Source organism: Neophocaena asiaeorientalis, unplaced genomic scaffold (genome assembly GCF_003031525.2).
Source record: "Neophocaena asiaeorientalis asiaeorientalis breed wild unplaced genomic scaffold, Neophocaena_asiaeorientalis_V1.1 scaffold98, whole genome shotgun sequence".
Taxonomy (NCBI): domain Eukaryota; kingdom Metazoa; phylum Chordata; class Mammalia; order Artiodactyla; family Phocoenidae; genus Neophocaena; species Neophocaena asiaeorientalis.
The window spans coordinates 1,795,739-1,806,065 of record NW_020172459.1 but is presented as its reverse complement, the minus strand read 5'-3'; the positions used below and the strand labels follow the sequence as shown (position 1 = coordinate 1,806,065).

Below are 10,327 nucleotides of genomic sequence, written 5' to 3'. Positions count from 1 at the left end.
CTGCTGTGTGTCCCCCGGGCTGTGCAGGAGAAAGAGCTGGTGCACCTGCTGGCCCAGTGCTGTGCCGTGCAGCTCGGCGCCTCGGTGAGGAGCCAGGCCGTCCAGGAGCTGCTGCCCAGCTGTGTCCCCCCGAAGCTGTACAGGACCAAGCCCCCAGAGAAGTGGGCCAGCCTGGTCACCGCCGCCCTCGCCGAGGTCAGCTCCCCAGAGCCTGTGCACTCGGGCTGTGCAGCTCTTTACGGGGGCCCTGGGGGCCCTAGGGTGTGTAGAGCGGATGGAGACCCCATGACGAGTCCCCACTCATGGGGGGTTGGGAGACTAACTTGCCACTCAGCAGAGCCCTGTCTCTTCAGGTTTAAAGAGTCTCGCTCAGGTCCACTCCCTCTGACAGGCCCGTTCCGTCTTCCCTCCTCCTTCCACGGCGGCATCCTGCCATAGGTCAGGGCAGCTCAGCCCTGCACTGGTCTCCACTGCAGTATCGGGCTGGGCCCTGGCCTTCCGGCGCGGGAGGGCATCCCCAGCTGCTGACCGTGAGCGCGCCCTTGCCTCGGCACCAGTCCCACCCTGTGAGGCCCCATCCTGGCCCCAAGCCTTACGGTGTCCCCTTGCTGGGCCCTGTGTGCCCGGGGCTGGCTCTGGACAGCAGGGAGGGCTGCCCCTCTTCTACCCCTGCTTGGTCAGCCCGCACCAAGTGAAGGCAGGTCCCGGAGGCTCACAGCCTCGTCCCCAAGACTCTACCTGCACCTCCCAACACCCACTCATGTTCTCGGGATCACCCGCACCAGCGGAGGTTTCTGCTGCTCCTAAACTTCCACCCCAAGAAGGGACAAAGACAGGCTGTCTGATTCAGTCCCCCTGTCTGTCTTCCCCTCCCACAGGGCTGTCCCAAACCCGGCCCTCTGTCAGAGCCTCCTTCCTCATAGGGTGCTTTGCTCTGCAGCGTGGCCTGAGGGTGCAAAGGCATCTCTGAGGACCTGGCTGGCTGGTGCAGCTGCTGCAGGAGAGCTGTGCACAGGGGGTTACTGAGGATGCAAGCCTTTGTTTAATGCCTCCCCTGCATTAACTTGCACTGGGGGCCAAGAAAGAACACGACAGGCAGTGGGAAATACGAAGGCAGCATGGCGCTTGTTTGTAAGGGGTTGAGAGCCCAGTGGCAGGGGGATAAGCCCCGGGGGAGTGGCAGCAGGGGCCATCCAAGTGCGGAGAAGGGCAGGGAGGATGACCAAGAAACACACTTTCCATTCTGGCAACACAGGAGGAGGTGCTCGAAGTGGGTCCGTAGACAAGGGTCCTGTACGCCTGCGGCAGGGGATGCAGCTTGCTCTTTCCTGCTCTTCGGGTGTCACAGCGCACAGCCCTTAGGAAAGGCTCTAAGAAGTCCTGCAGGACAGAAGCCTGATTGCCTTACCCAATGTTCCCCACACAAGCTTGACCACATATGTCCTGTTCCACAAGGCAGTGGCTAGCATCCCTTGGGGACAATCCTTGAACGGGAATTTGGGGAAGCAAACCCTGTTGGTTGTTCCTGTTGTTTCCCAGTCTGAGTGGATGTGTTTACAGGGGAGAGACCATGGACGTTTTAGGGCTAGTACGAGACGGAGGGGAACAAGAGATGCACACAACCCCAGATGAACATGAGTGAGAAGTGGCTTCGTAATTTGGGCAGGGGGAGTTGGGGTGAGAGTAAAGAATTAGGAAATTCACACCACACTTTTTCCAAAGTGGACATAGTTTCACTGATTTTTTTCCATTACACACTTAAAACCTGGGCATTACCAAATAAACCAGAAAATACAGACAAATACAAAAACAACAGGGAAATCACCAATAATGTCACATCAAAGAGCTCATCCCTCTTAAGCTTGTGACGTGTGTCCTTCTAGACTGCCTTATTCACATGTACACAATGGAGACATGCATATGATTGGAGTGAGAGAAACACGCCTTTTTTTTTTTTTTTTGGGCTGTGTTGGGTCTTCGCTGCTGCACATGGGCTTTCTGTAGTTACGGCGAGCGGGGGCTACTCTTCCTTGCAGTGCTCAGGCTTCTCATTGCGGTGGCTTCTCTTGTTGTGGAGCACGGGCTCTAGGCACGCGGGCTTCAGTAGCTGTGGCCCACGGGCTTAGTAGTTGTGGCTCACGGGCTCTAGAGCGCAGGCTCAGTAGTTGCTGCACACGGGCTTAGCTGCTCCGTGGCATGTGGGATCTTCCTGGACCAGGGCTCGAACCCGTGTCCCCTGCATTGACAGGCGGATTCTTAACCACTGCACCTCTAGGGAAGCCCAAAACATACCTTTTAAAAAAATAAAAATAGGATTATCATTAGATAACTTTAAGACATGCTTCTTTACTTCACTTAATAGCTTGCGGCCCTACTTCTGTGTCACTAAATACCGAGCTCTCTGTTTTTAAGGGCTGCATATACTGTATTCATGAGTTATAATTCACTTTACTGATTCCTACTGATGAATGGTAAGGTCATGCCCCATTTTTCACTGTTAAAACAGCAAGGTGAACCTCTTTGTAGATACAACTTTTCTATGTTTGCCAGTTATTTCATCAGGATCAATTTCTAGAAAAGGGATTTCAGAGTGTGTGACTGTTCTAAAAATCCTTGACACCCGTTGCATACTGCCAGGTCTCAGGTAGGATGTATCAACATCCCCCAATCCGGTATCTGAATGTTACCCAACCACCTTTTAAAGTAGGAACGAGAGAAATAACATTTTATTCAACAGATTAACAAGAAAGCTCAGTTGGGTGTTACAGCCAGCGATGAGCACAGAGCAGTGAGATGGGGAGAGGAAAGGGTGAAGGTGGGGAAAAGCCGAGGACCCTGAAAGATGCCTCCCAAATGTGCAGACGAAGAGCTCCGCAGAAGAGAGGCAGAGAGGGGCACCAGCAACACACAGACACACACACACCATGGTTGGCCTTGGGCACGGGGCAACATGCAGCCCCTTGAGGCCAGTGTTGGCGAGAGCCCGCCTGAGCCCGCAGACGGGGGCCCGCAGACACCTGCACGTGACCCTCACAGGCTTCCAGGCTGAGGCAGGAGCCTGGCCCTACAGCCTCTGGAGCTCTGATGCTGAGGAGGGGAAAGCCTTCCTTCCTTCTCAAAACCGCCGGTGAGGGGTCCTCTGCAGCCCACCAGAGCCTCCCACCCAGCCCTCGCCCGGCACTGGCCTGGCTTTAGGCAGAGGCTTCACAGAATCATCCAGCAAATGAGTACCCTGGGCGCTGGGTGAGTAGTTAGGCGGGGGATGATGAGTGATGGAGGTGACACGTCACCATGTCCTCCGAGCAGGCACCCTACACCCAGAAGCAGGCCACGCCACTGGCCGTGCAAGAGCAGGTGGTGAACACTGCCTGCCTGAAGTGGCCGCTGCTCTTCTCCCGGCTATTTGAAGTCACCACGCTCTCAGGTAACGGTGTCTGACCGGGCACGAGGGTGCAGCTGGGCCCACACCTCGGGCCAGCCCAGGCTTCACACTTCTGTCTCCTTCCGCCAGGCCCCCGACTGCCCAAGACTCAGCTGATCTTGGCTGTTAACTGGAAGGGGCTGTACTTCCTGGACCAGAAGGAGAAGAGGCTCCTAGAACTCTCTTTCCTGGAGGTCATAAGCCTGATCACCAACAGGTGGGTGCCCTGAGGGAAGAGGCCCCAAATCTCTCTCTCCCCACAACCTCAGCCCTTGGGGGGCTCCAGAGAGACAGGGAGAGGAGGCGGGACATCGTCCCTGGGAGCCCGGCTGGCTCATACCACGTCACACGTGTGGTGTGATGGCTGCTGGATCGGGACCCACCTTCCGCTGTCCCAGGGCCAGCACTGTGTCTGCACATCACGCGTTGCCTTCTCAGGCTTCCTTTAGAACCCAGCCCCCCTGGAAAGGGGCACATGAGCTTGCAGCCTCCAGGCTGTACGTTCACCTACAGGCTCCTTCCCTTCTCATGGAGGGGAAGCACTCACTCGGAGGTGCCAGCCATCTGGGAGAGGGAGCGAGGGACAGGGCTGCGTGTGCAGGGCACAGAGCAGCAGGAGGGCGGCCTTGCACGCCTGGTGGGACCTCGGACGCCCTGTCCCTGTGCTCTCCACAGCTCTCACCTTCTGAGAAGGCCTCCATGCCCTTCGGGAAGGCCTGCTTGTGCCCTGCCAGAGCCCCTGTTTGGTTAAAGCACAGCCCGGTGTGGCATGGCCACTGTGGTCAATACCAGTGTGTGCAGGGCGCAGGCTGGCCACCACTTACTGAGGCTGACCGTGCTGGGTGCTCTCTGCTATGCCAGTAAGTCCCCCCAGCACCCCCAGTCTGCAGATAAATAAACGGAAGCACATAGAGGCTGGGTAGCTCGCCCAAGCTCACCCAGGCTGGCGCTCCATCTCAGTGCCACCATTCTTTTTGTTGGCCCTGTGGTGGCCCTCCATGCTGGCCACCAACCTTGCCTGCCCGGAGCTGACCCCACAGACTGGGGCTCAATACCACCACTGCGTTTGGAGCCCATGGGAGCCTAAGCTCTGGCTCACCTGCCCACACACACAGCGGGGCCTGGGACCGGGGCAGACTTGCTCTCAGCCCCTGGCCCTGCCATGGCTCTGGACTCGCTGCTCAGTTTCTTCATCTGTAACTCAGGCGGGTCACCCCTCCCAGGCTGTCGAGGGGCTGACCCAGGGGGAGGGTGGAGTAGACCTCTGGTCACATTGCCCCCTTTCCCCCTCAGGGAGGCCCAGGGTGGGCAGAGGCTGGTGCTCGTCACGCTGCACGAAGAGGAGTTCGAGTTCAGGTCCCCCAGCAGCGTGGCCATCGCCGAGCTGGTGGCCATGTTTCTGCAGGGCTTGAAGGAGAGGTCCGTGTTCGCCATGGCCCTGCAGGACAGGAAGGCCACAGGTACCCAGCCAGGTGGGGAGGGGACCGGTGAAGGTGGGTGGCTGGCTCGTGCCAGGTCCCGGTGGTGACGTGGCAGGCGGGGCACAAGGACTCGAGCAGAGAGAGGGAGAGAGGCCACCAAGCCCTCAGGGGGCAGCGGTAGGCAAGGCCTTCCCATGTGCAAGATGAGGAGACTCCAGGAGGGGTCTCAAACCCTCCAAAGTGAAGTGCGCTCGCTGAAGGCTGTCCTCGTGCCGGAAGCATGGGAAGGGCCAGCGCCCTCACCTGCAGAGAACAGCTGGGCCACCCGCCCGTGCCTTGCATACCGTCCCCACAGCTGCCCTGTTGTCCCATTTTACAGGCAAGGACTGGAGGCTCAGAGAAGGGACACAACTTGTCCAGGGCCACACAGCTCAGGAGGGGGGTTGGGGGCGGGGTGAGCCCGGGCAGTCGAGTCCTCGGCCACGGTTTCCCTGAGCACGGCTGGAAATCAGGCTTCAGGAGGGAGGTAGCAGGGGAGGGCTGTGCACAGGGTCTTAAGTGCAGTAAGAAACATCAGCAGAAGATTTGCCCCTGGGGCCCATTCCATCCTCACAACAGCCCCAGGAGGGAGGGATGACTTTCTTCATTTTACAGCTGAGGAAACAGGCTCAGAGAGGTCACCCAGCTCCCGGGCAGGCTTGGTGACTGCCAGCTGGTATTCTGTTCCCTTGGTCCACCTGCCTCCCGGCTTGCCAGCCATCTCCTTTTCAGGCGTCTGAGCAGGTCTCCCCAGCTCCTGCCACCCCAGGCTCTGTGCCTGTCCAGGCCCCCTGAGGGCCAGAGCTCTGGGAATCCCACCACCAGCTCACTGTCAGGGTGGCCTTGGGCCCACTGCTCTGCATCTCCGTTTCCCCACCGGTCAAAGGAGATGGCCCACAGGATGCCAGCCCAGCCTGTGGCCTCCACTGAGCGCTTGGGAAACGGCATCTTCTCTGCCCCGTATGTGTGTCCGTGTGACCTGGATTTGTAGAGGATGCCACCCTCCTGCCCTTCAAGAAGGGGGACTTGCTGATCCTGACAGAGAAGCAGGGGCTGCTGACCTCTGAGAACTGGTCCCTGGCCCAGAATGACAGGACCAAGAAGACGGGGCTGGTGCCCATGGCCTGCGTCTACACCATCCCAACGGTCACCAAGCCCTCAGCAGAGCTGCTGGTAACTCATATGCTCCCCTGCCCTCGGCTGGGTACCCGTGGGCACCTGGGGAAGTGGCCGAGATGCCCGGCCTGGGGTCCTAGCTCAGGGGCCGGGGACCCACCTCATGGATCCTGGGCAATCACGTCAGCTCTGCCGGCCCCATCGTCCTTCTGGGCTGATGGAGAGGCAGGAAGTGCTCGTGCAGTGAGTGCCTGGTGCAGCGCTTGGCATTTAGTAGGTGCTCAATCAGTGGACATTCCTTCCACCCCTCCCACCAGGGAGTGTCCTGGGGATGCATCCGTCCTTGTCTCAGCCTCATTTAAACCCTGACCCGGGGGGCCACCCCACCCCAGCGCCCAAGACCAGCCCCCCAGGGAGACAGGACAGACAGGCCTTCCAGCGTGCATGTATTGAGTGCCAACTGCGTGCCCCGCGCCTGCAGTACAGGATTGAACACAGTAGTGTCTCCGCCCTCAAGGAGCACTGGGACGAATGACGACTTGATGGCAAGTGAAGGAAATGCCACCAAGGAGGAGTACCTGTTATGGGAGCAAATCCTAGGGCGGGGGCTTGCCCTGTCTGGGAAGGCATCCCTGAGGGACTGGCACTTGTGCTGAGGCTGGAAGGAGTGGACCTGAGAGCCCGCCTAAGGGAAGGGAAACAGGCTCAGAGACACTGAGTCACTGATCCTGGGTCACACAGCAGGTGACACAAGAAGGGTAGACCCAGGCTTATCCAACCCCGTGGTCTGGCCCCCGCCGAGTCTCTGAGGCAACTAGGCTAGGAGGAGCTAGTGGGCAGGGGCTCCTGGACACCCACAGACCCGTGCCCTCACAGAGCTTGCTGGCCATGCCACCAGAGAAGCGGAAGCTGGCAGCCCAGGAGGGGCGGCCCGCAGAGCCGGCCCCCGAGGAGCAGCCTGAGGAGAAGCTGCACACCTTGGAGGAATTCTCCTATGAGTTTTTTAGGTGACTGCCCTGCCCACCCCCAGAACCCACCCCAAGCAGCCTTGCTCTCCGCTCCCCGGAGGCTGGAGGCCATGAAAGCAGGTGCACTGCCCGCCTGGCCTTGCTGGGCAGGGAGAGGACCCTCTGACCCTCCTCCTACCACCCCGTTTCTGAGCTGAGAGCTGTGGGCACAGAGGGCATCCCCGTGGGGACCTGCACTGGAGCCCGGGGCTCTCTTGCCACTTTGTGCGTGTGGCTCATGGTGGGGAGGGGACAGAGAGGGGCACGGGCAGAGGAGGTGTGAGGAGGGCCCTCACCCCCGCCTTGATCCCTGACAGGGTCCCGGAGAAGGAGACGGTCAGCAGAGCCGTGCTGCCCCTGGCCCGGCCCCGGGGCCGCCTGTGGGCCCACTCAGCTGAGCCGCTGCGGCAGCCTCTGCTCCGGCGCGTCCACGCCGACGCCGAGCTGCGGGATGTCGCCTGTCGGATCTTCATCGATATCCTTTCCCGGCCAGACTGCCCCAGCTCCGCAGCCCGCCCGCCAGGGGGCCGGATCTCCCAGGGCACAGCGCTGCCCCGGGGTCCGCGCGGGCCTGGGCTCGGGGGTCAGCGGTGACAGGCAGCCCCGCCGGCGCGTTCTCCTTGACGGCTGCACCCGTCCTCAGGTACATGGGCGACTACCCCTCTCGGAAGGCCTGGACCTCCCTGGAGCTCACCGACCAGATCTTCTCGGCGGCCCTGCAGCAGGCAGCCCTGCAGGATGAGGTTTACTGCCAGATCCTGAAGCAGCTGACACATAACACCAGCAGGTCTGCGGGCACCAGGGAGGGGCAGAGGGCACCGCACGCGCGGGTTGCCATGCCCAGGGCCCCCTCAGGCCTCGCCCCAGTCCCCGAGGCTGTGTCCACTGTTCAGAGGGGGAGGCGGCCCCTCATAAGGGCGACCCTCGCAGTAACGGTGGGAAGGTTGGGACGTGGTGTGGCCCTGACTTCCTGGGCTGGCCAGAGCCGGGGGTGGGGGTGGGGGGAGGCAGACCTGCCCTGGGCCCCGCCTCTCCGCCCTCTCCTTCGTCTCCTGGGCAGGCCCTAGCCTCTCTAGACCTCAGTACCCTGCTCCACAAAATGGGCACGATAGCATCCCCTCCCCTTCTCGTGGGCAGGGAAGCCTTGGTGGCGTTGGCAGCAGGGCAGCGGCTGCCTTGCCCAGGGCCTCAGGCAGGCCTCAGCTCATAGCGTAAATCCTACAAAGCCCCATCTCCCCGAGGGGCCTGGCTGGCCCGGGCTTCCGGGAGGGGCCCCTCCTGGGCTGACCAGCAGTTCCATCTGCAGGCACAGCGAGGAGCGGGGCTGGCAGCTGCTGTGGCTCTGCACCGGCCTCTTTCCGCCTGGCAAGGCGCTGCTGCCCCACGCCCAGAAATTCATAGACACGCGGAGAAGGAAGGTGCTGGCCCCCGACTGCAGCCGCCGCATCCAGAGGGTCCTGAGGTGAGCCTGACGGCTCCTAGGCCCCCGGGAATGTCGGCTTGGGGATGCCGGGGGGCCCCGCAGCTCCTCCAGGAGCTCATGGTCCAGTGGGGACACCCGCCAGTGGAGCCAGACTCGGCTTCCTTTCTAGAAGCTGGTGTCAGTTTGTGGAGGCGGGACCAGGTCCCAGCAGCCGGGGAGGAAGATGGAGAGTGAGGCCCCAGAGGGTTGCAGGGCGGCCAGGCTGGTCAGTGGAGGTTTCTGGCCATGAGCTCCTCCTGCCCCTGTGGCTGCCTGTCCAGGGCAGAGAAGGAACTACCCTGAGGCCAGAGGATGACCTTGATGTCCCCAGCCACCTGTGTGTCCCCCTAGCTCAGCCCACAGTAGTTGAGCTCAGACCCATCCCTGCCAGCCCGTCCTGCAGTTCCTCCCTGGCTCTGCCTACCCTCCAGCCCTGGCTTGGTCTCCTGTGTCTGTGCAAGAGGGTGGGGTGACCTGGTGAGCAGACGTGACAGTGAGTGGCAGCCTGGGTCGCAGTGGGGAAGGTGGGTGTCCCCATCCCCAACCCCCTGCCCAGCTGTGTGGGAATGAGAACACAACTCACCCTGCCTACTGGTGCCGGGCCCAGGACCCCTGGCCAGCCTGGGTCCCCTGCCCATGTGTGTCCTCAGAACCTCGGGGCACCTGGGAGTGAGGCCAGGCTGGCCACTGCTGCCTCCTCTAGGCCATGTGCCCAGCACCGCAGGCAGGGCAGCCCCCCAGAACGCCAGTGGTCTCGGGGTTGGCTTTTGTTTTGTACCTGGCACAGAGCTTAGCTTAGAGGCTGGGCCCAAGTGAGGGTGTCGGGTGGCATGTGCAGCGCGTGCACTGTCTGCTCCAGGACGGGGCCCCGGAAGCAGCCCCCGCACCAGGTGGAGGTGGAGGCCGTGGAGCAGAACGTCTCCCGCATGTGCCACAAGATCTGCTTGCCCAACAACACGAGCGAGGTGAGGCCCTGTGCCCCCCGGGGACCCGCAGCTGGAGCAAGGTCCCTCCCCACAGGGGTCACCCGAGGAGAGCCAGGAGACACCGCCCGACACGGCTGTTTCCAATATAGAGTGGATGGTCTCCCCTTCAGCGCTCTCCTAGCCTTGCCCCGTCTCCCCCGAAACTACCGCTTCGCCCCACCCCAGTCCCCATGAGCATGAACTGAGTGCAGGGCGCCCTCAGGTGCTCCGGGCCACACAGGGGAGGGATGGGCCCCGGGGAGGCTGGAGTGCAGTCGGGAGTCTGGACGTCCCAAAGGTGTGGGGAGCATTCCAGGCTGGGCACAAGGGAGAAGAGGCCACAGGGCTGGGGGCCCCTCAGGCTTCCGACCCGGCCCCGGGACATGGTGAGCAAGGGCCGCCATGGGGTGCCTGCGGACAGAGCCCAGTCGGCCTCTGGGGACGGCGGAGGGGACAGGTGGGAGTCGGGAGACCCTCGGCCAAGGGGCAGCAGTGGAGCGAGGGGGCCCTCACAGCCCTCCCCAAGCGTACTGTGGCCTTGACAAAGTTCCCACAGTCTGGCGGCAGGCTCTCAGAGCAAGTTCAAAAGGCTGGGACTCTTGGGACCCCAAGACAGCGAGCCCTGTGACCAAACAGCGCATACATCCGGCCAGGTTTCCAGAAGGGGAGTCTTGCCCTTCTCAGGACAGGGCAGGCGCGACCCCAACCCCAGTCAGCAGGCTGTTGAGGGTCACCCCAGGCCGAGCCGCGTCCTGAGACATTCCCCTGCCCCCTCTCTGCCCAGATGGTGGAGGTGGGCACCAACACCCGGGTGCGGGAGGTGTGCAACAGCATCGCCGCCCGGCTACAGCTCGCCTCCTGGGAGGGCTGCAGCCTCTTCATCAAGATCTCGGACA

The 10,327-nt window shown here is 61.8% G+C and overlaps 1 protein-coding gene across 1 annotated transcript in view; it reads left to right on the top strand.

Moving 5' to 3' along the window:
- MYO7B (myosin VIIB) overlaps positions 1-10,327 on the top strand; it is a 95,479-nt gene that overhangs the window by 81,825 nt on the left and 3,327 nt on the right. Inside the window, exons 31-41 of the mRNA XM_024738064.1 lie at positions 28-195; positions 3,307-3,424; positions 3,512-3,638; positions 4,715-4,881; positions 5,873-6,054; positions 6,874-7,004; positions 7,322-7,479; positions 7,638-7,791; positions 8,311-8,466; positions 9,326-9,431; positions 10,216-10,327. Of these exons, the coding sequence (XP_024593832.1) occupies positions 28-195; positions 3,307-3,424; positions 3,512-3,638; positions 4,715-4,881; positions 5,873-6,054; positions 6,874-7,004; positions 7,322-7,479; positions 7,638-7,791; positions 8,311-8,466; positions 9,326-9,431; positions 10,216-10,327 (1,579 nt within the window). The remainder of the gene's footprint in view (positions 1-27; positions 196-3,306; positions 3,425-3,511; positions 3,639-4,714; positions 4,882-5,872; positions 6,055-6,873; positions 7,005-7,321; positions 7,480-7,637; positions 7,792-8,310; positions 8,467-9,325; positions 9,432-10,215) is intronic.